This window comes from Suricata suricatta, chromosome 2 (genome assembly GCF_006229205.1).
Source record: "Suricata suricatta isolate VVHF042 chromosome 2, meerkat_22Aug2017_6uvM2_HiC, whole genome shotgun sequence".
Classification (NCBI taxonomy): Eukaryota; Metazoa; Chordata; class Mammalia; order Carnivora; family Herpestidae; genus Suricata; species Suricata suricatta.
The window spans coordinates 39,832,688-39,860,616 of NC_043701.1; the positions used below are offsets into that span (position 1 = coordinate 39,832,688).

General features: G+C 39.5%; 1 protein-coding gene across 3 annotated transcripts in view; it reads left to right on the forward strand.

Annotated features, from left to right (window-relative positions):
* ELMO1 (engulfment and cell motility 1) overlaps positions 1-27,929 on the forward strand; it is a 522,106-nt gene that overhangs the window by 164,357 nt on the left and 329,820 nt on the right. For all 3 annotated transcript variants that reach the window (XM_029924925.1, XM_029924946.1, XM_029924936.1), the window contains exons 7-10: positions 5,568-5,603; positions 16,312-16,411; positions 23,484-23,635; positions 25,991-26,069. In XM_029924925.1, coding sequence (XP_029780785.1) covers positions 5,568-5,603; positions 16,312-16,411; positions 23,484-23,635; positions 25,991-26,069 — 367 coding nt within the window. The remainder of the gene's footprint in view (positions 1-5,567; positions 5,604-16,311; positions 16,412-23,483; positions 23,636-25,990; positions 26,070-27,929) is intronic.

Genomic DNA, 27,929 nt, shown 5'->3' on the forward strand with positions numbered 1-27,929 from the left:
TTTTTTTTTTTTTTTTTTTTTTTTTTTTTTTGGTTTAAGTCATTCCTCTAAAATTTGGCAGGATTAGGAACAGTGGAAAGAGTCCCATAGTTATTTTACAGATATGTAAAGCCGTTAAGTAGTTGTCGTAAAAATAAACAATGTAAATTACATAAATTATTAGTTCCCTTCCCCATCTGTCATATATATGACACAGTTGTATGTATAGCTATGTGTATTTGTGTTTATAAGAGATTTGTTGTCTTTATTCATTAACACACAGGTGGTTTCATATGAAGCTTTCATTATTCAAATCGTTTTCTCCTGGCCAGAGTTAAGAGCTGTAGCCATTCCTTAGGAGGTGTGAAAATCGATGTATGACTTGAATTAAGCACCTGAATGACGTCTTGGCTCTGATGATGTTTACCACCCCCAGTTGACAATGGACTTACAGGTTTTTTTCACTTGGCAGCATGTGTATTATTGGAGTGCTGAATACTTCTGACACTGGGTTAGGCACATGGGATGACGTGTGTGGGGAGAAAAAACAAAGATGGATATGACAGTTTGGACTATGTGTGACGTTTTTTGATATTTCATCCTCACACAAAAGGTGACTTTGTTTTTTGAAAGTACCTCTATTAACCTCCATGGACATAGTTATCAGCGCTAACATACACTCTTGTTTCTAAGAATTTGGTGTCCCTTATAAACCTCGGCTGCCCTGGAAGATCCAAGCCAGGCCAGATTGTCAGCGGCTCACTGACTAACTGCTAAGCACAGGTCACAGAGTGCGTGTCCTGCACTTCACCTTGGACAGAGGCCACAGGGAGGAGCCAGCAGCTCCCTGGACCAAAAAGAAACTGCTCTGTGTGGTCTGTGGGCCCCAGCTGTGAAGGCTGCCCGGTCTCCCCAGACCCTTTCTGCCTGATTTCTTGGAGCCTGCGCTCCCCAGAGCTCAGGGAGTTCCAACTGGAACAGCCCATTCTGAGGCCCTGCCAGAAATTTACATCACAATCAAAGGGGTCCCTCCTCTTGTGCTTTATCAGCCTTTGTATGGCAGAAAGTTCCTTAAACTGGATCTTCCCTCTTCTGACTGCTCTAAGCTTTGTCTCTAGGTCCTTGTCCAATTGTGCAGCTGTAGACTAGCAGACTCTAAGTCAGGGGAGGGTGAAGGTCCAGTGAGGTCAAAGAAAGGACCCGGAGACAGTGATCGAGGCACAGGCTTATTGGGGGGAACTTACACACAAGGCAGTCAGAAGCAGCCAACTGGACAAAGCATCTGCTACTGGGATCTGTGTGCTGCGAGTTTTGACAGCACAGCAGCATAGCCTAACAGCTGTCCGCAGCCTTTCCCTGTGGGCACGGCCATGTTCCAAAGGGACCTAGACCTGCCATCTGGACTCCCTTCATTACAAAGGAGACACTCGGAGTTGGGCACCCCCAGGAGTCCCTGACCTTAAAGGCTGAACAAACAACATTCTTCTACACGTTCTGCTTGATGGGAATATAGAGAGGGAGGTGGGGTCTCTACATTCTCCAGAGAGTGACTAACAGGGCCATCTAGGTGTGCTGGCGCACACTAGCCATCCAGCATCACTCTGGAAATGGAAATGAGAAGGGGTCATGCAGCCTGTTTTAAAGAAGAGATTGTCTTCTGTTAGGAAACAGAATGCCATACCTTGAGCTCAGGTGATAGGTGTCTGGCCACTCTGACACACCAGCTTTTCTAGAACCTTTTCTTCCTGGTCATGTTTCTTTTAATATTATTATTATTAATTTATTGTCTTGGAGACAGAGAGTGCACAGACACATTGTTTTAGAGACAGACAGTGAGCTGGGGAGGAGGAGAGGGAGAAGGAGAGAGAATCTTAAGCAAGCTCCACACCCACAATGCGGAGCCCGACTCGGGGGTCAATGCAGGGCTCAGTCTCACAACTGTGACATTATGACTGGAGCCGAAATCAAGAATCAGATGCTTAACTGACTGAGTGACCTAGGCGCCCCCTGGGCATTGAGAAAGAGAGAAGGAAAGAGAGGAGAGAACCTCAGTTAGTAAAAGACATCAACAACAAAAAGTTACCCTTCTGTTTAGGCTTCAACTGAATCAAAAGTGAGGAGGCTGAGAACAAACACTGGTCAGGGAGAACCATCCAAGGCCAGCGTCTGCTATGGCAGGGGGAACGCATACAAAGACCTAAAAAGTGTGCAGGCACTGGGCCAGAAAGCTATTTTGAAAAGTTGCAATGATAACTTTATATATCACACGCACACACACCCCTACACGTACATACCCCACATGCACATTTATTTTGAACTAGTTCTGTTAAAAAATAAACTGAAGCAAATTAACATGTTTAAGAATTTATTTGAGGGGCATCTGGGTTGCTCAGTCGGTTAAGCGTCTGACTTCAGCTCAGGTCATGATCTTATGGTTCGTGGGTTCGAGCCTCGTGTTGGGCTCTGTGCTGACAGCTCAGACCCTGGAACTTGCTTTGGATTTTGTATTTCCCTCTCTCTCTGACCCTCCCCTGATCACACTGTCTCTCTCTCTCTCTCTCAAAAAAAAAATAAAACATTAAAAAAAATAAAGAAGCTTAAAAATAATTTTTTTGAGCATGCATCAGTTGGAAGCCCTCAGTGCCAAACTGGAGGTGGTTAGGACCACTGCACCTGTGGGTGGGGAGGAGGAGGAAGACTTTTATAGAGAAGAGGAGGAAGGAAAACACCTATTTGATTGGCTGCAGCTTAAAGCCTCATTGGATATTCATGATTGATCATTCTTAGACACTGGAGTGTGTGTTTTCTTGTTTGTTTGTTTTTTTGTCTTTTTTTTTGTGACCCTGTGGCATTTACAGGCTTAGACTTTCCTGTGCTTATAGAGGCCTCTGGCCTTAGACCACTTCTGTTAATGGTCACCTTCTTTAGTTAACTGAAGAGTTCCCTACTAAATGGAAGAGTTGCAGGTTCAAGTTCAACCGCTTGTGTCTGTTGTGTCCTTTAATACGGAGATCTGACTCCAGGCAGTGCCTTACATCAATTGTTCTCTTATTTCCTAATCTCTTTCCTTATGGAACTATTCCTTATAAATTTTTTTAAAAAGGTTTATTTATTTTTGAGAGGTAGAGAGAGACAGAGTGAGTGGAGGAGGGATGGAGAAAGAGGGAGACACAGAATCTGAAGCAGGCTCCAGGCTCTGAGCTGTCAGCACAGAGCCTGATACGGGGCTCAAACCCACTAACTATGAGATCATGACCTAAGCTGAAGTCCAGTGCTTAACCAACTGAGCCACCCAGGTGCCCCCCGCATGGAACTATTCCTTAGTAGTTTCCTTTCTCTCATGATTTTGGCAATTTTTGAGATTATAGATCAGCCGCTTTTAGAATATCCTTCAATTTGGGTTTATTAAAAGGTAATTCATTAAAGGTGCTTTTTAGGAAAAGATAAAAGCATGGCTCTCATACAAATATAAAAATGAACACATGTTAAGACATTTTACTCATTTGATATGCGGGAATGAGGCAGATGTTCTAAGAGTCTCAAAAGTCAAAAGGGCACCAATTTACATGGAGCAAAGGGTTGTTGAAATGAATTGCAAATGGAGACAAACCTGGATTTCCACCTGCGAGGAAGAAGTCCATTAGAGCACTACAAGACAGGACAAAGTATATATATATATTCATGAGTTACCTACAGCTTAGGGACAACAGGATAGGAATCTATAACTCAGAAGAGTTGACAATGGACACTGCACAATTTCCCACTGGAACAGAATTTTTTTTTTACGTGTTTATCCTGTATCGTTTCCTTATTGTAAACCCATATTGTATGCCTTTGTCTGGAATATTAGAGATGTTTGTGGTTTAATCCTTGCCACCTATTGATGGCACGTCGTGTCTCTTTTTCTTGTTACTCATGTTCTATTTGACTTAAAGCCCTTAAGGTAGTTCCTGCCAGGCGTCTCTACAATAATTGTTTGTTTTTGTGTTTGTTTTTGCTTTTGTTTTGAGTAGTTATACCATAGGAAATGGAAAACAGTGTAAATCAGGTTCGTTTGTTTTCCCCCAGAGGTTTGGTTCTGCAGCAACACCAGCACACGATTCTTTCAAACAACATGGGCTCATTCGGTCCTGTTTAATTCAGCAAGCTGTAATCTGTCACTATTATTATTCATTTTGTGCTCTGTTTGTCCCAGATTTGGCGGTCCCTCTGACCTGTCCTGTCCTTCCCATTATTTTTTGAGCATTCATTAGTTTCTGGCACAGCGAGGTGTTCCAGGCTTATCTAGATCTTTTCTTGCCTCAGTCCTGTCAAGACTCATTTTTACAAGGAGCTCAATTCCTTTTAGTGGACTGTAGTGTCCTAGGTCTGCCTGCCGGTGACCACCTACTACTTTCACTCTGCCCAGTGGCATTTTGAAGAAGGTGGGAGGAAGGAAGCTAATTCAATTTTAACGGCAGATAAAGGAAAGGGATGGGAGGAGGAAGAAGAAGATGGCTGTATACCTTTTTACCCCCACTCCTGACCCCCAGTTTTACCAGAGACTAGATCTAATCTCCTTGTGGTCAGTTAGGTTTCTCAAGTGGTTACTTCTTATGTGGAAGAAAATGAAACTTAACTTCATGTGAAGAGCCAAATCACTCATCAACTACTTACTAAGTGTCTGCTCTGCACGTGCCTGACATTATAGTAGAGTCACAGTGCCGAACCCTCGCCTTCTGCGAGCTGGAAGCATAGCGAGGTGCCCTACCTGAGTCATGCAGCCGGTGTTTCTCAGTGAGTGCAGATGTGGGTACCACCTTCAGTCTGGTCGTGTGGAGAGACCAGGGGTCAGGGAGGCTTCCCGGAGGAGCCTAGAATCTGGTGCATTCAGAACAGAACGTAGCTAGTTGGACAGGTTGGCTAGAGGGGAAGGGTATTCCAAACAGGGAAGAATATACTTCGAGCCAGAGATATCTGGCAGACTGTAGGGATGGGAAGTGGTTTGATAGGATGAACATCACTTGTTTCCTTATCTTCTTGACCCCGGTTTTTAAGAAGTGTGACTGTCCTTTCTAGCAGACGAGATTTGTCTGTTGCACACTCTTTTGCAGGCTACCATCACATAGTTCCATCTGTTGTCCAAGACTGTTGGAGTCTCTTACAATGTCTTTTTTGCAAAGAGGCAATCTTTTCTGAAGAAGAGGGAAAATAGGGTTAGTGGGCATTTTCCCAAAGAAAGATAATTACTTTTCATTGTTGGGCATAAACTAAAGAACTGGTCTAGAACCTTTGGGCTCTACTTTTTTTCATCGAACGTATACCCATTCTGATCCAAATAGGGTGTTCTTATTTCCTTTACTCAAGTAAATGTGGTAAGTCAGCTACAGTAGTTTAATGTCTGCTTTTTGGTTGTTTCTTATCATTAGAGATTACCAATTTGGTACTTTGAATAATGTTTTGAAAGAAATAAATAAAGTCATATACATCATGACAGTTAAATTTGCTCTATATCCAATCCTGAGCTTTCTTCAAGAGATATATATTGTTTGTTTAAAAATTATTGCATTCAAACATGCTCCTTACATGCTTGTTTTCAAATTTTGCAGACGATACCAGAAATTGCAGAAGATCATGAAGCCTTGGTAAGAATTTATGATCAATTAATACAGATGATGTAACACTTCCTTCTCCTGTGCATAATTAAATCCTGTCCTCTGACTGATTGTGTAACTATGCATCTAGATATTTTAAGTAAGTGATTTTGTTTTTGCTTTGTTTGATGTTCTTATTAACAGGTTTTTCAGAAATTTATTTGCCTTTTTATTTGCTTTGTGGTAGAAAGGATATTTTATGTTTGTAGCCACAAAATGATTACATCAGAATTGCTATCCTTCTCCTAGAGCAAGGCTAGGCATAATTTTATGTACTACTTTAAACAAAAACGTCCTTTTTTGTGGCCTATGTGATGTTCAAAGTCAAAAGTCTTTGATTTCCTTCAATGACTCAGTATGAAAAAGAAACACATTTTAAAAAACATTCAGGATTGAAGTATGGAATGAAGATTGTTTACTTTGAGTCTCAGAAAGTCCTCAATCATCTGTCAAGTGAATTCCATGTTAATTGTGTCTGGAGATCTCAAAACTTCTCTTAAAATTTTCCTTCCTCAGTGCCTTTCTTATCCATTAAACAAGGTGAGTCCAAATGGGGCCTAGCAAACTCTCTACAGTGGGCAGAACAAACCTCCATTTTGCCAAGTTGGTAAGCGGATAATTTCAGTTTGATAAGCAAGAATGAACAGCATCTGAAAATGTGCACCTTCATTCTTAGGCCCTTGGAGAAAATTCTGATCCCCTTCAGTGTTTAATACTGGTCTCAAGTCATTTATCTTCCCCAAACCTTCCTACATAGAAAATACTGTATATACTCTTTAGTTATTAAATTCTAATAAAGTAGAAAGCACTAGTGAAAGTTTAGGGTCAATTTTTTAATGTTATTTTGAGATATATATTTAATATAGTAGAAATACTTAATGGTAATGCAGCCTGAGCCATCTTTCAGGAGATGTTCTGGGCACTATCTCAATGTTTACCCTTATTACTTTTAAGTACAGGTATCTGACACACAAGATCAGTATAATGAGAATTATATCCTTGATGCAGAAGTTAAAATCAGGTAGTGAAGTTGGGATCAAACCAAGTTTTTCTCTATCAACCTTATACAACTTGCTAATGTAGAGGAAACTGGGGACTCTGAAGCCAAAATAATTTCTTAAAGTTGATCTGCCAGTAGTTTTAGTCATTTGGTATGTAGGGATACTGGAAGTGGGATTAAACATGAACCATGGTTTTCATCTATCAAATGTAGATAAAATCAGTGCTCAGGGCCCTCGTTCTGGTAATGGCAGAATATCTCAATTAGACATAATACAGAAAAAATGATTAAATCTGAACAAAGTAGTGTAACCAAACCACCTAAAAGCAGCTACTTGATGGAACTGGATAGCCACCCAAAGTAGACAGAAAGAGGGAGGCCAGTCCTTGAAAGAACATAATAGGCCTCAGATGAGATTCGTGTGTTTGTAGGTTTTGCCTGAGGTTCCCCACTCATCCAGTTAGCACGGGTGGCAGGAGGCCTCTGTCTTGGTTACAAGGATCTCGTTTGGGGGCTGGCAGAGCAGCTAGATTTTTAGGGGCAATCTGTGAAAGAAGAGAAGCTCAGAGGGTAGGAGACCTCATTTCTACAGGTTTACACAGATCCACCTGTAAAATCTTCCCAAATCAGAGGCATAATGTACACGTGTGAGAACCCCAAAGGACCTGGTGCCAACAGCTACTGGGAAGGGAGAGAATTGAGAAGAGATTTAAACTGCTGCCCACGGCAGAATTTGTAGTTTGATTCTAGCTAGGTTACTTCTGCTTTAACAAAAGAGTCTTCAGAAGAACAAAACTGGATTTTGAGACTTGACAGTCTTTTATTCCCAATATTCAGAATATAATGAAAATTACCAAATATGTGAAGAACAAGAAAGATGACCTATTCTTAAGAAAAAAAAATAAAGCAGATAGTAGAAACTGACCCTGAGATGACCCAGGTGTTGGAATTAGCTAATGGAGATTTTCAAAAATGTTTTTATTATTTATTTTTTAGAGAGAGTGAGAGAGAGAAAGAGAAAGAGACACAGTGTGAGTGGGGGAGGAGCAGAGAGAGAGAGGGAGACACAGAATCTGAAGCAGGCTCCAGGCTATGAGCTGTCAGCACAGAGCCTGACGTGGGGCTCAAAGCCCAACATGAGACTCAAACCCATAGGCTGCTAGATCATGACCTGAGCTGAAGTCTGATGCTTAACCAACCAAGCCACCCAGGTGCTCTGCTAATGGAGATTTTTAAAGCAATGTTTATAAATACATTAGAAGATGAAAGTATTAGTATAATTAGTGCACAGATGAGGAGGCTTAGCTGAGAAATGGAAACCATAAAAATAACCAATTGGACATTATAAAACTGAAAAGTATAAAATTTAAAACAAAAAATTCACTGTATGGGAGTTGAAGATGGAAGAAGAGACAATAATCTTGAAGATGAATCAGCACAAATTACCCAATCTGAAGAACAGGTGAAATGAATAGTGAGTAACTGACCTGTGAAATGGTAATAATTGGTCTAAAAATACATTTAATTGTGATATCAGAAAGAGAGGAAAGAGAGAATGAGACCAGAAAAATATTTGAGGAAATAATGATGGTTTCCAAAACTTGTTAAAAAACATAAATTTATAGAGCTAGGAAGCTCAGTGATCCTAACTGGAATAAATAGAAAGAAAATGATGCCTGGAAACATCATAGTCAAACTTTTGAAATTTAAAGACAAAAAGGATACCTTGAAGGCAGCTAGAGAAAAACAACTTATTACATTAAGAGAGTAAAAATAAGAATGAAAGCTGATTTCTCATTAGGAACAGTGGAGGCCAGAGGGCAACATTTTAGAAGTGCACAAACAAAACAAGACAAAACAAAAACAACAACAGAAACCAAATCAAACCAAAAACAAAGAAAACCCTCCAGAAAATAAGCAAAAACTTATCAAGCCAGAATTCTTATCTAATAAAACTATCTTTTGAAAAGGAAGGTAAAATAGAAACACTTTTAGATAAAGGAAAACTAAGATAGTTCATCAGCAGGCACACACTACCGGAAATGTGGAGGAAGTTCTCCAGCCTGAAGGGATGTGGCATTAGATGGAAATTGGGTTCTACAGGAAGGAGTGAGCAACACTGGAAATTACAGATATGTGGGCAACTAGAAAAGGTAAAATATAGTTTTTGTCTTTAAAATTTCTCATATTTCTTTAATTTAAAAAAAAATTTATTTATTTTTGAGAGAGAAAGAAAGAGAGAAAAAAGACAGGATCTGAAGCAGGCTCCAGTTTCTGACCTGTCAGCACAGAGCCCAACACGGGCTGGAACTCATAAACTGTGAGATCATGACCTGAGCCAGTCTCTAGCTTAACTGACTGAGCCTCCCACGAGCCCCTCATATTTCTTTAAAAGGCATATGACTATACAAAGCTAAAAGAAGTATAACTCAAAATCTAATGGAGGAATTAAAATGGACTATAAAAAAATATTTGTGCAAAAGAAGGTAAGGAAAGAGATACAGAAAACAAAACAAACAGAAAACAAATGATAAATTGATTGCCCTAAACCTAATCACATCAGCATTTAAATTAAACTTAAAGGGACTAATCACTACAATTAAAAGATTTCAGATAAATTTGAAAAAGCACAACCCAGCTATATGATGTTTATAAGAGATGCAAACTCTTATAAACAAATACAAAGGTGCATGTAGTTCAAAAGTTGGAAAATGCATATGCGTAAATGCAAATAATAACAAAAGTAAATTGTTTTATTAATAGTAGGCAAAATAATAATTCAGGACATTATTTTGTTAGAGATAAAGAAGGATAATTCATAATAAAAATGGTTGGGTCATTAGGAAGACATAAAAGTGTTAAGTGTTTATGTACCTAATATAAGATTTCAAAATACATAAAGGAAAAAGTGACAAAGGGAAAACTAGACAAATCTGTGGTGTGCCTGGGTAGCTAAGTCAGTTGAGCATCCGATTTTGGCTCAGGTCATGATCTCACGTCACAGTTGGTGGCTTCGAGCCTCGCATAGGTCTCTGTGCTGACAGCTCAGAGCCTGGAGCCTGCTTCAGATTCTATCTCCCTCTCTCTTTCTGCCCCTCCCCAGCTGACGCTCAGTCTCTCTTTGTCTCTCAAAAATTAAAAGAAAAATAGACAAGTCCACAATAATAGTCGGAGATTTTAACACTGTCTTCTCATTGATAGGAAAAATAGCAAAATCAGTAAGGGCAGACAAGATTCAATCAACACTGTAAAAGATATTGGCTCAGTCTAGAGAGCATCACATTCAACAATAGCAGAATACATATTCTTTTCAGTGTATATGCAATGTTCACCAAATACACCATATACCAAGCCATAAAACATCTCGAGAATTTTCAAATGATTGAAATTATACAGATTACATTCTTTGAGCACACAGAGATTGTATTAGAAATCAGTAACAATAAATTTGCTGAAAAGCCTCAGATGTTAGGAAATTAAAAGACTCACTTCAATAATACCCAGGAGTCAAGGAATATACCCAGGTGAAATTACAAAGTATTTTGAACTGGATGATAATAAAATACAATATAGCAAAATGAAATTTGTGGATGAAGCTAAAGCAGTGCTTAGAGGGGAATTATAGTCGTAAGTGCTTATATTGGAAAAGAAGAGCAGTTAAGAAAAATCAGTGATCTAAGTTTCTACCTTAAAAATGTAGAATAAATAAGTGTGAATTACCTAAGTGGGAGGAGGGAATAAAAGGAGTAACTATCAGTGATATAAAAAAACATATAAATAATTGAGAAAATTAAAGCTAGCATGGATTATTTGAAAATATCTAGTAGGAAAACAGAAGAGAAAAATCCAAATATCAATATTGGGAATAAAAGAAGAAATATCACTACAGATTACACTGCAAATAATAGGAAAATAAAGGAATGTTATGAATAACTTTATGCCAATAAATTTTAATCTTTAGATACCAAATGGGACAGCTAATGAGACCATCTAATGAACACTGGTGCATACATCCCTGCCAACATATTAATAAATATAATTAAATGACATATGTAAAGAATAATACATTGTGGCTAGTGAAGGTTTATCTCAGAAGTCATCCAACATTTGAAAAGCAGTCACTGTGATTCAGCATTTAGTAAAACAAAGCAGAAAGCTTAAAGAGAAAAATTATCTTAATAGATAAAGAAAATAATTCATAGATACAGCAAAAGCACTTCATAAAATCCAGCATCCGTTCATAAAAATTCTTAGCAATCTAGGAATAGAGTGAACTTCCTCAACCTGATAGTGACCATCAACAACAACAAAAAAAGAAAACTCAAAATGCATCATACCTAATGTTGGAAAACTGAATTCCTTCGAACCTTTGCCCTCTTAATGATTGGGCATAAAGCAAATATGTTTGCCTTTTGCACTTCTGTTAACATTGTACTGGAGTTTTTAGCTATAGCAATAAGTCAAGAAAGAAAAGACCCAATGATCATAAAGGAAGAAAAAACCATGCAAGACATGATTGTCTGTGTAGAAAGTTGTAAATCTATAAAAAAAGTCTTAGATCTCATAATTGGATTTAGCAAGGTTTCAGCATCAGTATATAAAAGTGATGATAGGTATGCATTGACAGTCAAATGAAAGTTTTAGAATTTCTATTTAAAAGTGGCAAAAATCATAAAACGTTTAGGAATAAATTTAACAAGGGACATGTAGTATCTGTTCACCGAAGAATAAACACATGACTGAAAGAAATTAAAGGCCTAAATAAGTAGAGAATATACCATTTCTTGGAAGACACGATATTGTTAGGATAGCAGTTCTCCCCAAATTCATCTGTAGGTTCAGGGCAATATTATCTTTTAAAAAGAAATTGCAAACCAATCTTAAAATTTAAAGGAAATGTGCAGGATCTAGAATAGCCAAAAAATTTTGATAGCACAACAGAGATGAACCACGTTGGAGGATTTCATTAACTGACTTCAAGACTCACTATAAAGTTATTAACACAGTGTGATTTTGGTATAAGGGGATAGACAGATCCAAGAAATAGAATAGAGTTCAGAATTGATCCACAGTTAAATTTTTTAACAAAGGAACGAAAAGAACATTTGCATGTTCATGTTATGAGTCTGAAGGCCAAGAGAATGTCTGCAGGGTGATTTAGAAATTTACAATCTTTCATGTATATGATTTTTACCACATACCAAAAAAAAAACATTTGGAGAAATCAAAGGGCTGGGGAGAACTATATTCATTAACATTGGGAATTAAGGATATATTGGGTATGACTTATCAATAACTTTAAAAGTGGATTTTACTTGTATCTTTTCTCCACTTCTGCCTGGCACCCAATCAAAACATTTGGAAGCACTGTTCTTTTATAAATTTAGCAGCTTAAATTGAAATGCTTCAAGATTGGCTGAATTTTTTTGGAAGGGAGACGGTCTCTACTGAGTTGATGAGAAACATTTAGTTGAATCATTCCAGCACACATGGTGTGTTGGCTGTGACATGGCTCTCGACCAGCATGTGAAGTTTGCAGTCGGCTTAATTTGTGACAGTCAGTACTGCAAAATCTTTAGCTTAGCACTTTATAAAAAACAAATAAACCAAACAAATAAAAGTGCTCCTGCACATGCCATGTGATTGCTTTCTACTTGTAACCCTTTTAGCCTTGATCTTGTGCATACAGCATTGATTTCAGAGCTTTGGCTCCTGCCTTCTCTCTTTGGAGCATAAGTCACTCCTCTAGGAGTGAACTCTAAACATCGATGTCAGGGTTCAGTAAGGGCTTTCATACCTGCGTCATCTGAAATTAAGTGATTGAGTTCCTTGATTTGGAATGTAATAAAATTTTAGGATGGCCATCTTCTCTTTGCGACTGAGGGTTTGAGGTTGAATTAAAAAAAATTCTCTCTCATGGAAACCTAGTGTGCTATCCAACAACCAGTCATAATGAATTATATTTATGTTGTATCTGCACTATATATATTTTATTTGCATCTGTCTATATATTTTTACAATGTAATATATAACATGTGTAAATATATTTAATAACATTTTACATGTTATATATAGCATAACAGAATATATACGTTATATAGAATAAACATGCTAAATAGAATATATGTTAAATAGAATATATATGTTCTGTCAGATAGTATAACAGAATGTATATGGTCTAATAAAATATATAGACTATATGTTTAAAAATATGATGTGTGTAAATTGTTTTTAGATAATATTTCTATAAAACATGAATATAAATAGTGTAACATTTATATAAAATGTTATTAGATGCCATGAGCACCTTGGTGTATGATATGAAAGGAGCTGCTCCCACTTACCAACCGTTCACACTAATGGAAACTGCAAAGCACATAGAGGCCTATGGCAGAAATGGTACAGAAATGGTGCTCCACCTTCTTAACAACCATGGAGACTGAAGTCCTGGCCCCAAAAGCAGATTGGAGATTTGAACAACAGATAATACACACTTTCTCTCTCTCTCTCTGTCTTTCCTCTCAAGTCCTTGCAGCCTGTCTGAGAAGTCTGTGAGCAGGTTCTGGAGCATTTGAGGAAGTGGGACTATCTCTGGATGTTACTCAGGCCACATGGATCATGGGCCCATTGAGTGGGGAACAGAGTCATTTTGCCTTCAGATAATTAAAGAGCATAAATACAATTTTTTTTTTCTAAGGCAGTTAGGGAAGACTAATATCATCTCTCTTTTGAGCCTCCAATAACTCCAAGGAATATAAAGAAGAGTTTGATTCCAAAAGTGTGTGCTTTCCTTTGTCACTGCCTGTCCCATTGGTCACTGCTAGTGACAACAGTGAGGCAGTGTTTTGCCTGTGTGGACGTCATGGATGCCATTCTCCAATGTCGTGTACATGGGGGTCTTTTAGTGGTTGTGTTTGTTTTTTTTTTTTAACATGCCAGGTATGAGCAAATGGCAACTATTAGTTATCATATGTTTGTTGTCCTCTTTTGTAAGTAAGAAGGAAAATAATTAGCTAATAGTGTTTACTGCTAATGATATAGTAAATAATACATTAGCTAATATTGTTTACTACTAATATTATGTAATAATGTTTTCACAGTAATACTAATGCCAACACACTCTATTACTAAATCTTACTAATTGCTTTTATACCTGGCTCTCTTATTTTTCTGATGCCATTTGCTATTCTTTTTTTTTTTTTTAATTTTCCCACAATCTCATGTCTCAATTTTATTGTGATTCATTATCTATAGAATGAGTCACTTCTGGATTTTTTTTTTTTTTAGTTTAGCCTTTCTTGCTTCTCTTTTTAACCCGTTTTTAATCCTTCTGCTTTTTGTTCTGTCCTTCAAGTAAGTTTGGGCTTTCTTATTTGGGATTTATTTTGGGGTGTGCCACCTAGGTGGCCCCTGTAAGATTGGGATTGCCAGTCTGTGAATCTGACCTTAATGGGTTGGCTTTCTTTGTGTTCCATCCCTCCTCAACTCTGGCTCCAAGGACAGAGAATCCTTGAAGGCAAGCATTTGAAGATCATGGGCTTTGCTTATCTTTCTAGATCATTTTTGCGTAATGATCATAGCGGATACTCACATGTTGTTACATATAAACACCACACATTGTTTGAAGAGCTTGAAGTGTGGTAGCCTGTTCTGTTTCCCCAGAAATGCTGAGTAATGTATTGCCATCATCACCAATGTTATTTCTTTTAATGAAGAGTGGATGAGGGGGAGAGAGGAAAGAGAGAGAGAGAGAGAGAGAGAGAGAGAGAATCTCAAACAGGCTCCATGCTCAGTGCAGAGCCCAACATGGGGCTTGATCTATTGAACCATGTGATCATGACCTGAGCTGAAATCAAGAGTTGGACACTTTAAAACTGAGCCACCTAGGTGCCTCATCACCATCATTTAAAAAAATGTTTTATTTATTTTTGAGAGAGTGAGAGAGACAGCATGAGCAGGGGAGGGTCAGAGAGAGACGGAGACACAGAATCTGAAGACAGACTCCAGGTTCTGAGTTGTCAGCACAGTCTTATGTGGGGCTCGAACCCACCAACTGTGAGATCATGACCTGAGCCGAAGCTGGATGCTTAACCGACTGAGCCTCATTTTTAATAAATGAGGAAACTGAGGCAGAGAATGTATCTGTCTCCAGAATCCACACGGGTAATCATTTTTACCTATTTTTATCTGTTGGATCCCATCCTCTGATCTCTGGGAGCTTTGGATCATGGTCTTTTCCTGAGAGCTGCTGCCTCTTCTGTAGGTTTCTTTCCTGCATCACAGCTTCAGAAGTGATGCAGAATTCCCAAGGTCATTACTGAGGTTAGGCTGAGAGTACTGGGAAGAAGGGAAATTATGAAGCTATTTAAAAAAAAAAACACAAGCCTCGGGAGCCTAGGTGGCTCAGTTGGGTAGGTGTCCAACTCCTGGTTTCAGCTCAGGTCATGATCTCACGGTTTGTGGGTTCAAGCCCCTCATTGGGCTCTGTGCTGGCATTGTGGATCATGCTTGGGATTCTCTTTCTCTTTTTCTCTCTCTGCCTCTCTCCTGCTTGCTCTCTCTGTCTCTCTCTCAAAATAAATAAATAAACTTAAAAAAAAAAAAAGAAACATGAGCCTGTTTTCTATACTATTAACTCAATAGTTGGGAAGACTTAATTTAAACATTCTATGAGACTTTGTAGTGTAGTAATTGTATATATGAGTTTACAAATTCAAATTCTAACCCAACTTTATTTTTAAAAGTCAAGCACATGAATCTGTGAGGTTGCATAGTATGTAGAAATCCTGATGGGCATAATTCAGTGTACTTGAAGTAGTACTTATCTCGAGAGTTAACATTTACTATGATGATAATTTACAGTAGAGGTGAGTTTCTGTAGAAGATTCTGAGTGTCTGTTAAGTGTTGTTTTGAAAGCATTAGAAACCAGTATATTGTCTGATGAGAGTCATGGGTGGAACTGTTTGTCTCATCTTTGTTTTGATTTCTAACCCACACATTAGACCCTTCCAATAGCCTTCCAAATCACAGCAAGTCTATAGTCCACAAATAGTCTTTATTTCCACAGCTATTTTATAAAGCCTATTAATAAAATGCTGTCCAGGGTAATACAGAAATGAATATGCTTACTTACATACATATTTGTATCTGTGTGTGTATACATTCACACACACATATATATAGACCACTTGAATCCTGTGCAAAGTGCTAATACTCTTAATAGCATTATATCTAATTATTAGATACCCATGAATTATAAAAGAAGCACATTGCCCTCTCTTGGTTACTCTAACTTTCATTTGCTGAGAAGCTTTTCTTTAAGCTGCCACTTACTGAATGCTTATATACTACACATGTGATTAAGTGTACTACAGGCAGCCCTGTGATTAAATAGGTATCGCTATTCAGTTTTTCAGCTAAGACAGAGGCTCAGAGAGATTAGTGCACTGCCCAGGATGACATAGCTTACCAGCGTGAGAGTCCATGGGAGCCCGGGTCTGTCCCCTGAGGCTTATTCCGTAAAACCCACCTGCCTGCTTGCCATGGACTCACATTTTTTAGGAAGTTTCCTGTGGCCTACCTGCTTATCCCCATGATCTTTTATAATTCTGCTGTATCCACTTTTCTAAAGCTTTCTCACCTCTGTGTCTGTGCTTGTGCTTGGCTCTCCATCTCCATTAATCCTCTCTGTTTTCCAGCTTTGGAGACATGCTCTCCTTCACCCTGACAGCCTTTGTTGAGCTGATGGACCATGGAATAGTATCCTGGGATACGTTTTCAGTGGCATTTATTAAGAAGGTAATGCACATTGTTTTTTTCTAAGGCTTAAATTGCTTTCATAGATATTTTGCTCTGCTTTGAGGATATTTTATAGTTGTTTCTTATAGTTCTTTGTGTTAACAGATAGGTGTGGTTGTTGAAAATATTATGAATTGGGGGGGCTCTGGACACCTAACTTCTAGGCAGAGATGACATTGTCTCCCCACCAGGATCATAAGGGTGTGTATGTGAGAACCCACAGTCAAGGGGAACCAAGGTCTTGTGTTGTTTATGCTACAGAAGCAGTCCCTTCAGAGTCCCTGTAAGGACTCAGCTGTTCTCAAGACTTACGGAGAGTTCCTTCTGTCCTTCTTCAACCATCTGCCCTTAATCAGGAATTCAGGGAAAGGGAAAGAGGAACAGTGTATTGGTTTCCTACATACCTGGGTTTGAAGCAAGGATATAAGAGAAGGAGGCACGCTTGGGCCCATGCTTCTTAAGTCAAACCCACTTACATGTGATCGTGATGTAATAAATGTGTCTGGGACTGGTTCCTCTTTCTTTAGGAAGAGGGTAATAAAGGGACAGGCAAGATGGGACAGGACTTGGTGTGGGGACAGAGGGCCGAAGAACTTCCGCCATTGCCTGAAACTGGGTTTTGCAAAGACTCATCAGCAAACTCAGAGCTCAGTTTCCAGTCTTCCCACAAACAATACCTAGTCCTGACTTTCTAACTATTAAATGTGGCATTAAGTCATGGGTTAGTATTATTTATTAATTTGTTAACTTCTATTTCCTGTCACAAACCATTTGTGAAATGGTTTATAAGGGTACTGACATTTTTCTTCCTGCTGTTGTTTTGAGAGTCCAGAGATGTTTGGAAATCATAAATTTACTTTATAAGTATAGATTTCAGGGAAGGGTTATATAAAATAAAGAATTTCAGAGAATCTGTGCAAAAGCTGGAAAGTTAAAGCAAAATCCAGAAGAGTCACCTGAATCTTTTAAACCTTATTATTTTAAACCATGTTGAAATCATGGTAGACTTAAAGAAAAGTTGCAAAAAACAGTACAGAATGTTCCCATATGCCTTTCTTGCAGCCTCTACTGGGCTAACATTTTGCATAGTGATGGTATAATTACTAAACTAGGTAATTAACAGTTGTGCAATACTATTACCATTATTCAATTTCAACCATTTTTTCTACTCATGTCTTTTGTCTGGTCGAGGGCCTGAGCCAGGATGCCACATTGCACTTAGCTGTCATGTCTCCTTAGAGTCTTCTGATCTGACAATTCCTCAGTTTTTCCTAGTCTTTCATGACAGATGGCTTTGAAGACTACCGGTCAGTTATTTTGTAGAGCATCCCTCATTTTGGATTTGCTTGGTATTTGATGTTTAAACTAAGGTTACACACTTTTAGCAAGAACACCAGAGAAGTTATGTTGTGCCTGTCTCACTTAGCACGTTGTATCGGGTACGTGATGTTGATATGGGTTATTCATGGTGATGTTGACCTTATTTACGTGGTTGAGGTGGTATCTGCTGGGTCCACTCACTGTGAAGCTAGTTCTTTTCCTTTTGAAGTTAATCAGTATCAAGGGAGATACTGACTTGGATTGAAGGGCACAAGAGAGCCCCTAGTTTGTCAAATGAGGATGCTGGAAACAGATGTCCCACAGATCAAAAGCTTATATGGTGGTGCATTTTATTTCAGGTAAGAGCTGATTGGGAACTCAGGGCCTTCTAGACAGACCTATGAATGATCTTTCCTTATGTAAGGGCATAAAGCCAAAGGAGATGATTAATGGGAGCTACTCGAAAAGGAAGACTGTTTTTGCCTGTCTTAGGGGTACGAATTGCTAAAAAGAAAAGTAATGATTGTTGATGAGAAAGCCAAGGAAATGTAAGCAGTGAATTATGAATGCGAAGAACAAAGTGCTGTATTCTCTCTGTCTAGGATAAAAGTTCTAGAGAAGTAAGTTCAAATCTGAAGATACTGGGTTTTGTGGATTTTTCATACTTAACAAATATGTTAACTCATTCTGGATTTACAGCAGGCCTTTCTCTCCTATGCTCAAATTGCCTTGCTTGTCTGTTGTTAGAGCCTCTTTTGCTCTAAAAACAGTGCTCTCCTGAATGTGAATTCCTTGAGGTGGCATTGTGTTTTCATCCGTCTCTTTTGGTCTCACAGCAATCCTTTCCAGAACAGAACAAGCCGTATTGCTATTCCTGGTCAGGAGAAGGTGAGAATGCTGTGGCTTGGGGAGGTTAAGTGATGTCATAGGGAGTGGAGTGTCACTGGTCCCACGGTTAAGGGCTTCTTCCCCTATGCCATGCACCTGTGCTTTCGAGTGGTGGGAAAAACAGCTCCTGAAGACTGGTTGAACCAGTATCGCTTCTATTCAGCCCACCTCAACCTCACTGCTAAGGAGTTAAGTGATTTCTGCTGCTCTCCATTCTCCTTGGATCTTGTGTATGCCCCTGTGCAAACACCACATTTCTGCGAATTCTTTGTTTTTTTTTTTTACTGGCTCCCAATAGACTATGAGTCTTAGGAGGCTGGAACCACAGCTTTCTGCAAGACTTTATCCTCAGGGCCTGGCACAGAGGAAGACCTTAATACCCTTCTGTGAAATAAATGAATGAAAGCTGTTTTGGAAGCATTTTTTAAAAACTAGAACTTGAAGAAAAGAAAGAGTATAGTGACACTGTGTTTAACTCTATTTCAGTTGCAAATGGACAGGAATTAGAAAACTTTTCGTCAAATGATCTGAGAAGTGGTTAGAGAGAATGACAATAATTTAATATTCTAACTACGTAAGAATATGTTTCTCATTCATTGAAATTAAATTAAAAAGTCTAAGGAAGCAAAGACTAGCAGTCTTGGCAGTTTACATAAAAAATTAAAAATGTTCTCAAAAGGCAGTACATTTAATGGATTTCATCTTTTTCTTTGCCATTCTTTTTCCTTTGCATTGCCACTTAGATCTCAGTCCCTTATGCGAATCTGAAAAACAGTCATCAGAAAATGACTTTATAATTGATAGTTTTTGTAAGGTTAACTTTTTATTTTTATTCATTAGCTGGATCAAATTCAGCACTTTGACAATCCAGGAACTGTATGCAGGCAACTGTCTTTTAAATGGAGCTTTATCTTGACAAAACTCATCTAGGAAATGCTCTGACAAGAGATGCTTATCTCTGTGGTCCAGACTTGGCTTCCTATTAATGCCAAATTCATACCACTTTGGAGAAATGTTTTCTCCCTGCCAGCCCGTCTTCTTCTTTACTATCGGTTTTCTTATGTGTGGTTAGAGATTCTAGTTTACAAACTTTGTCTACAATAAACAACATCATTTCATAAACATTTTGAAAGGAAGGAATCCCTTGATGACAAAATGTAATGTTGATTTTTAAAGACTTGGCTACTTAGGGAGAGGGTAGGAAGTTATGGAGAAAAAAGAAAGGGAAAAGAAACAAAGTAAACCAAAACAAAAAAACTAAAACTTTCTGTGTTTCCCTTTGGTTTTCCCCTAGCCAACTATAACATCAGCGCCTTTTCTTGGAAGGGGTGTTTCCTACAAATGCTCTTACGGCCTTAGCTCTGCAGGAGGACCTGGTTCACCCTATGAGTTTTCAGCGCCTGGACAGACATCCATGCAGTTCAGTTTAGAGACCAGTAATTTTTACCTCTTAAAAGACTTGAGAGATTTACGGGCTTGTGTCCAGATAATTTAAAATACAACAACAGAGCTGCATGCTCTCTGTAGTTCCTTTTAGTTCTGACAGCATGGAAGGATTTTAAGATCTCATCCTAAATTATTCTAAGAAGTGTTTATCTGATGTTCGTAGTTTATATCTTTGATGCACGCACTGTGATGCCGCTTAGCTTCTTAGAAGCAACGCAAATACTCCTCCATATGATTTAGGTAACATTTTAAAATGAATGCAAGCATGTGGAGGTAGTATATATAATTATTGCTAACTCTCTTACCTCCTCTCTCTTACAGCACAGACTTACTTTCACACAGCTGTGATCTGGCTTAGGGCTGGCTCACCTGTGTCGGCCAAAAGTAGAGTAATGGAGCCGGAAGTAATCTAGAGGCAAAGAAAATCATTGTTTCCTTGGGGATGGGCAAGAGAAATTAAAAATTTAACCAGAAAATCTTTACTGTTCTGTAACTATATATCTATAGTTATTTAAAACAGACATAGAGAATCACGCTTATATTTTGACGAACTGATAAGGAGCCTGTCTACAGTCCTTACGTTCGTTCAGTCAGCTCCGATGCCTTGGTTATTACTACTCATTAGATGGAGAGATTGGGTCATTTAAATGTCTGGTTAGAATGACTGACAGATAAAGGCAAAAAGGTAGCAGTTAGTTTAAAAAAGCCACCAGTGTTACCACAGAAGTGTACATAGACTTCTAACAATCTGCATGCTTGCTCTCTGCCAGGCAGGACTCAGTTAAGTGTGTCACACAGAATGCTCCTTTTGTAAGCTGCATTAGGATTGCTGAAATGATAGGTTCTGTCTCTCACAAAAGAGGTAAAGTATAGAAAAGATTAATTTTAAAGATTATTTTGATGAAGGTAAGGTACTAGTTTTATGGGAGAGAAATTGATAGAAATGGCAAAGGCAAATAGAATACATAGTAGAATTCAAATATGCCCAAATTAGAGCAAAGAACACAAAGTGTTTTACCTACATTTGAGCAAGCCCCTCTGGGAGCATGATGGTCAAGAATTTGTAGAGAACTTTAAAAAAAGGTATACTTCGTATTAGAAAATATTGAGAGTTCTGGTTGGATATTTTGAGAAAGGAAATCCTTTGAGAAAGGATATTTATGGAAGTAGAGGATAAATGTGTATTGGAGGGGAATCTTGAACATTGAGGAAAGTGAAGATGTGGTCTTAGTAATCCAAGAATGAGTTGGACCCTGGATTAATGTTGTGCATGTACAACTGAATGCATATCAAAGGGGAGACATCACAAAATGTGTTCATAGGGATAGAAAATAGGGGACTGGGATAAAAATCACTAGTGATTATGTAAACTTGGGAAAAGGTGATAATTGAGAAAGGAGGATTAAGAAGACAATGAGATTGTTTTTCGCACCATTTAATTTAGGCTTTGTTGGAATATCTACGTGGAGTGATACTTTTGGATGCCAAGAATAAGCAATTAACATACTTCATAATAAATGCCTTTTTATCTTTCTGTCCTTGCTAGACTATGAAGTCCTTGAAATTAAAAAATCATGTGGGTTTTGCTCATTTCTCCATTTCCAGGTCCTAGGACAGTGTAAGCCCCTTTTACACAAACACAAGTACTTGAATGAGAAGAGAATGTGGAGGCTACAAGGTGGGGGGTGGGGGGGGTGTTGACAATAGGCTCTCAGGTGGAAGATTCTCCATGGAGTCTTAAAGGTACATCCAAACTTACTAAGTGGAGGGAAGAAAAGGAACGTGGAAGGTGGAGAGAGTTAGTGCTGAGAAAAATCAGAAGTACTATCAACTATCAACAAATTTATTTGTGAGTTCTTCAGTTTTTGTTTTTTTTTTTAACAAAGTACCAGGAATTATGCTGGGATCACAGAAAAGTGGTGTTGGTGAAGAAGTCACGGAATCAACATTCTGTTTAGACAGGGTCTAAGTGAAGTATTAAACCGTGGGCTCAGGATGAGGGTAATTGGATTTTTGTCAGAAAAAGATGGCCTTAGCTTGGTAGATTTGACGGAGTGGAGCAGACTGTGAGGATTAAGGCAAAGGCTTGCCAGGGACAGTAAACACATTGGAGAAGTTTATTAGCCATGAAAGGAGCTGAAGCAGTCTTTTGAGAATCTTAAAATTCTCATACTTTTCCTGTGCTTTATGCTCTAAAATAATAGCTTTCTGGAATATAAAATCATAATATTACCATACTGTACTTCTTCATGTGATCTGCTTGCCACCCCTGAGACCCAGATGTTATCTGGGGCCAGAGAGGGTGTTGGTATCTGTATTCACTACACTTACTTCCACCAAAGAGTCGTTAGCGGAATCTGTGGAGATAGTTAACTGCGGTTGCCATGGGCGCCTTTGTGTTTTATCTTGTGCAAGGATGGAGAGGGGATGAGGGGAAGGGGTCGATGGGACAGCAGAAAGGATGAAATTAGTGTCGACGGGGGGAAACAGTGTCAATTTGTCGTGGAACCAAATTATTTAGCTTTTAAGAAAGCAGTCATCATGTTGATGTAATAACAGCCTTTTAGTGTGAGTTGTCAACAGACAGTAATAACTTTTAATGAGGCCTCTTAAATAAAACCTTTATGGTACCCATGTGTTTGGGTTACTGTGATCCATTATTCTAACCCTTATTTTACTTCCCTCTTACATTGTGATTTATTGTGTTTGAGGCCTCAGTGATTCATTCCTTAGGGAATATGTTTTAGTGCTTAAGCTATTATTTTAACTTCTAGCACTGCTCATTTAAATGTTCTCCTGTTTGCTAAATTTGAGATGAGAGGAATGTATTTTAACCATAAGAAATTGGAAGAATGGGGAAAGAGTGTTTCACTGTTGATTAACCAGTAGCCAGTGACTATGAAGTTGCCAGTTGAATTGTGTTGACAAGAGTGATTTGTGTGAGTCCCTTAAGAATGTAACCAGGGTCATAATATGAACCTAAAAATCATGAATTGTGTGGGTGAAGGGGTAGCCTGGGAATGGAAGGGAATGGCTATTAGTATATGTTGAAATTACTGTTTCAAGGAAACACAGGAGTCCTCACAATATATGTGTTGAAATCATCTGCCTCTGAAAGCTAAAACCCAGAAGAAAAATCCCAGAAAACCCAGACAATAATTCTTTGAAGCTGTTTCCTTTTTAAAGTTGCTTATTATTGAATTAAAGAAATAAGATATAAATAGTGCTTCGTAATATGTAGTATGAGCAGTCATCGCTGACTTGATGTGTTCCTTACTATTCTGCTATAATTCCAGATACTTTTCATCCTCTGTGTCTGGTACTTCTTAAGTGAGCTCCTGATTTCCGTAGTTTCTTCCCTTCTGGACTTCTATGCTCTGTTTCCCTCAAGTAGTCAATTGTGTCCTTGGATTTTCAGATAGCAAGTTTTGTCAACAAGTCGGGCATGGACATCTCAATCCTGCAACGGTCCTTGGCCATTTTGGAGTCAATGGTGCTCAATAGCCATGACCTCTACCAGAAGGTGGCTCAGGAGATCACTATAGGCCAACTTATCCCACATCTTCAAGGGTAAGCATGCCGCCGCCCACACCCTCTCCACCAATCCCCTCTCTTCCTTCCCTCCCCCCTGCCACCACGGGGAGGGGAAATGATTCTGGTACACAGTCGCCATAAAGCCCTGGGAAACATTGTTGACTGGTTTGATTAAGTAGGCAGAAAAGGAATCTTGATTTGGCTTGTAAGCACACCATGTGCCAGACCCATCCCCCATCATACTGAAATGGCATAGTGACTTGCCGGAGCGGGGGTGGGGGTGGGGTGGGGAAGGTTGTCCCCAGTACCTGGCTCTTCGTAGGCAATCAGTTTTGATGAATGTGGTAGATATCAGTAGAATTTAACTTTTAACAAGGCCTAATAGGACACTTTGTTCTCTTAAGTTCTCAACAGTATCTTTCCTTAGTCATTAAAAATAGTGTTTTCTGTGATGAGTATTTTCATAGATAATTAGGAATTTTTAAAGGGAGGCTCCTTTCTTAGGCTCCAGGTAATTACAGTGACCTTCAGTTTTGTATTCTGTAATGTACGTGTTTTATGTCTAGAGGCCTGAGCTCCAAGACGAGGCCCTGAACAGCCTGCGGGTTCCCTTCTCTCCACTCTCAGGTAGTTAGTAGGGTTGCCTGTGAGAAGGCCCCCACTATATAATGCTACTGTATTATAGGTTTTATTTATTTATAATTTATGCATAAATTCAACTATTTGGAGTTGCAGGCAGCAACAAACCCCATGAGGGAGCTCACCCAAAACAGGGGGTTTGCTGAAAGGATACTAGGATACGCTATAGAACCCAGGAATGACTTAGGTAGCTAAGCCTTGACAAGGGTAGAAACCTTGGAGTCCTCACAACAGGCCTTTTCTCTTGTGTTTTGGTTGGCACTAAAGTGACTTGGCCCCCAGTTACTACCACCTTTGGTCTCTTTCCTCTCAAGAGGAAATCTGATCGGCCTTTTTGGGTTGGGAATGCAGGCTGGGGTTGTGAGGGAATATTCAGTAGTTTTCCCCATGCCAAGAATGTTACCTGTTGTGTTTCAAATGTGAACTACCAAAGCGCAGTAGATGCTTCCTTCATTTAGGATAAGGGATGGTGACCAGGAGGTAAAATTTTAAGTCACACAGGCTACGGATTGTAGCCTCAGGGAAAATGAGCACACGCTCTAAGATGATGATTTTGTGCGAAACCTCTCTAGAAATAATAGCAGTTTCACATTTCACTGAATGTGAAATGCATTATTTCTGTAGCCTATGTCTTTTCTCTAAATCTCGAGGGCATACTTGTGTGTCCACGGTACACTTTGCCAAAGCGGAGAGTTTCTTATTTGGCAAGTGGTGTGCTGAGTGAACTCATTTTATCCTAAAAGCAGCACCTTTAAAAAGTGGGTTCTGACCCAGTGTTACAGATAAGGAGACACTGTTTTGGGGACAGCCCATGAACTCTTGCAAGGCCACATGACCAGCCTTCAGTGCACTGGGCTTTAGATTTCATCTTTCCAAGGGCTGTGTTCTCCTCTTTTCTTCTTTTTAAATTAGCTCTAACTGTAGTTCTCTGGCTGCTCTTTGTTTATGCCTTGGGTCCTTGTTTACTATTTACCATGCAGGTTCCATGAGATGTTTGCTTCATTTGGAAATGTAAAAACATTTTTTTGTTTATTTTTTTGAGACAGAGAGAGACAGAGCACGAGTCAGGGAGGGGCAGAGAGAGAGAGGGAGACACAGGCTCCAGGCTCTGAGCTGTCAGCCCAGAACCCGATGTGGGGCTTGAACCCATGAACCACAAGATCATGACCTGAGCCTGAGCTGAAGTTGGATGCTTAACCAACTGAGCCACCCAGGCACCCCTCATTTGGAATTTCTGACTTCACATTTTGGTGAAAAGCAAATTTGTAAATTAAAAAAAATAAAAGCCCGTTTTTATGACTTACAAAGTTTCTATTTGAAAATAGATTTTTAGAATATGTGGTATCATTGCCATGGAGACAAAAGTGGTATCCTTTATAATGAGTTCAGGAGTGCAGGGATACACAAGTCTGGTCCCAGATATACTTCATGCATCAGGCAGAAAATCACACACACACACACACACACACACACACACACACACATGCAGCCCCTGGGTTTGTGTTTTAAGCCTACTAGAGAAGGGGGGAGCTGCTGACCCCCTACCCCCAGGGATCAGTATGTTGTCCCCCCCACCCTCCTGCTATGTTTCCTGCCTCATGATGATGGAAATACATTCTCATTCAGTACCAACTGCATTTTCTAGGCCATGTCTTTCTCTCTCATCTTTTTTTGGGGAGATCATGACCCTTATGATGGTCTGACTCAGAGGGAGCCTGTTCTGACTTTCTCTATTGTTCTGTGTCTTTATAGGACGGATCAAGAAATCCAAACCTATACCATTGCAGTGATTAATGCACTTTTCCTGAAGGCTCCTGATGAGAGAAGGCAGGTAAGTTGGTTTCTTTTGTCTTAAGACCGTAGCCAGGGCTGGCAACTTCGGGGACAGCGAGTGCCTTTTCCTTCCCCTCCTGGGGGCCCCTCGGGCATCCCTGCTGCTCTGCAGCCTGGCCAGCCAGCCTGGGATCATTCACAGATCCAGTGGGAACTAAGTGGAGAAGTACAAGCCCTTGTCTGAGGAAGAACACTCAGAATGTTCCAGAGGCAGAGGCCTTTCATCAAATGAAGCCCAATGTAGAAGCTGGAAACATAAAAAGATGAAGGTGTTGCTGCTGCTGTGGTAGAAGCAGAGGTAGAAGCCTTGAGACCTTCTGTCATGTCACTGAGGGCTTCCGAGGGCACCGGACGTGTTTTGTGCTGCCTGCAAGGTGTCCTCCTTTGCCCACGGAGGTTTAAGATGCAAAGGACAGGAGAGAGAACACGCAGATTGCTGCCACTGGTTGAGATAACTCTTCCCATGTCCGGGGAGCTCTGTTGTCCATGCGTGCATGTGGCAGGAGGGCTGAGCAACCCACTTCCCTTCCTGTGCGCAAACAAGGGAAGGGACCCTTTAATGGACCTAGGTCAAATCTGTCCTTTGATACTGTCCTTTGTCTGTAGGTCTCTGGTTCTTCTGCAGTAAAGGATCATTAGAGAGGGGGCTGTGGAAGAAGTGGAATTTTGCATGTCTCGGAATGTAGCTTGGACCTCAAAATCCATTCCTGTTTTTCCCATCGACATAATTGTGTTACCTTGGTCACAATTCACTTCTTTAAAAATGGGATGGAAATGGGAGATGTTTCAACCAAGAGCAAGTGTACCAGGAGCGCTGTGACAGTCACCACTGAATTGTCTTAGAAGAATTTAGAAGCTAGCCTGCTACTGGACACCGTGTCAAGAATTTTATTTTTTTAATATTATTTTTTGTTGTTTCCAAGGATTTTAAACCTCAGTGACTAAATGTGATGGTTTCTGGTTTTTCATTTAGAATTGTTTGCTCATTCCTAGGCGGGGGCTCTGTTTGCACAGTGAATGGAGTGACTTTGTTGTTTCCTGTATGTGGTTTGGTGTTGGCCTGAGCCAGGGGTTTCCTGACCTCCCTAAGCCTGTGCTCCAGGCTGTATTTTTCAGGGGAGCTTTGCAGGTGAAATCCTAGGTGGCACTGCACTTTTTATGTCTAACTCTCAATGACTGAGCTCATGGGACAGCTCTCACACGCGCAATCCTGACATAGGCATTGGGAAATCTCAAGGCTTCCGCCAGACCAAGGACACCTGGCCACACTGGTAGCTGAGTGTGGAGTCGGGGTCAAGAAACCTGCTATCTGGTCCAACTCATGGGCTTTTCCTTTTTCCTGTGGAAGAAGAGGTTGGATTTGGGGAAGCAAAAACTCATGCCCACCCCAAGTGCTATGATTTCACTTGGATTCCTAGATCTGCCATGTGTAAGAGGCATACACGTTGCATCTTCCTGGTACACCAAGCAGTGCTGTTAATCTTCTCAATTTGTATCAAATGACCATGGAGAAATAGTCAGATACCTATCTGCACTGACTCCAGAATAGTGACACCAATGAAAATATATTGGAATACCCATATAACCTTAGGTTTGGATTCTGTGAATCACATTTTATTTTTTGAAAAGTAGGCAATATGAGACCGAGATGACACGGACTGGCAATATATTGCTATAATGATAATAAATCATGAAGGGTAGTCTAATAACATTACATAATTTAAGAAAACAATCCCACTAAGAGAGATTGGATGTATGTAATCCAGCCAAAAATCTAGACAGTAATTTAGTCTTTGAAATAAAAATGGCGACAACATAGAAAATTAACTTGGACTTTATAAATTGTGTTGGACTGAAG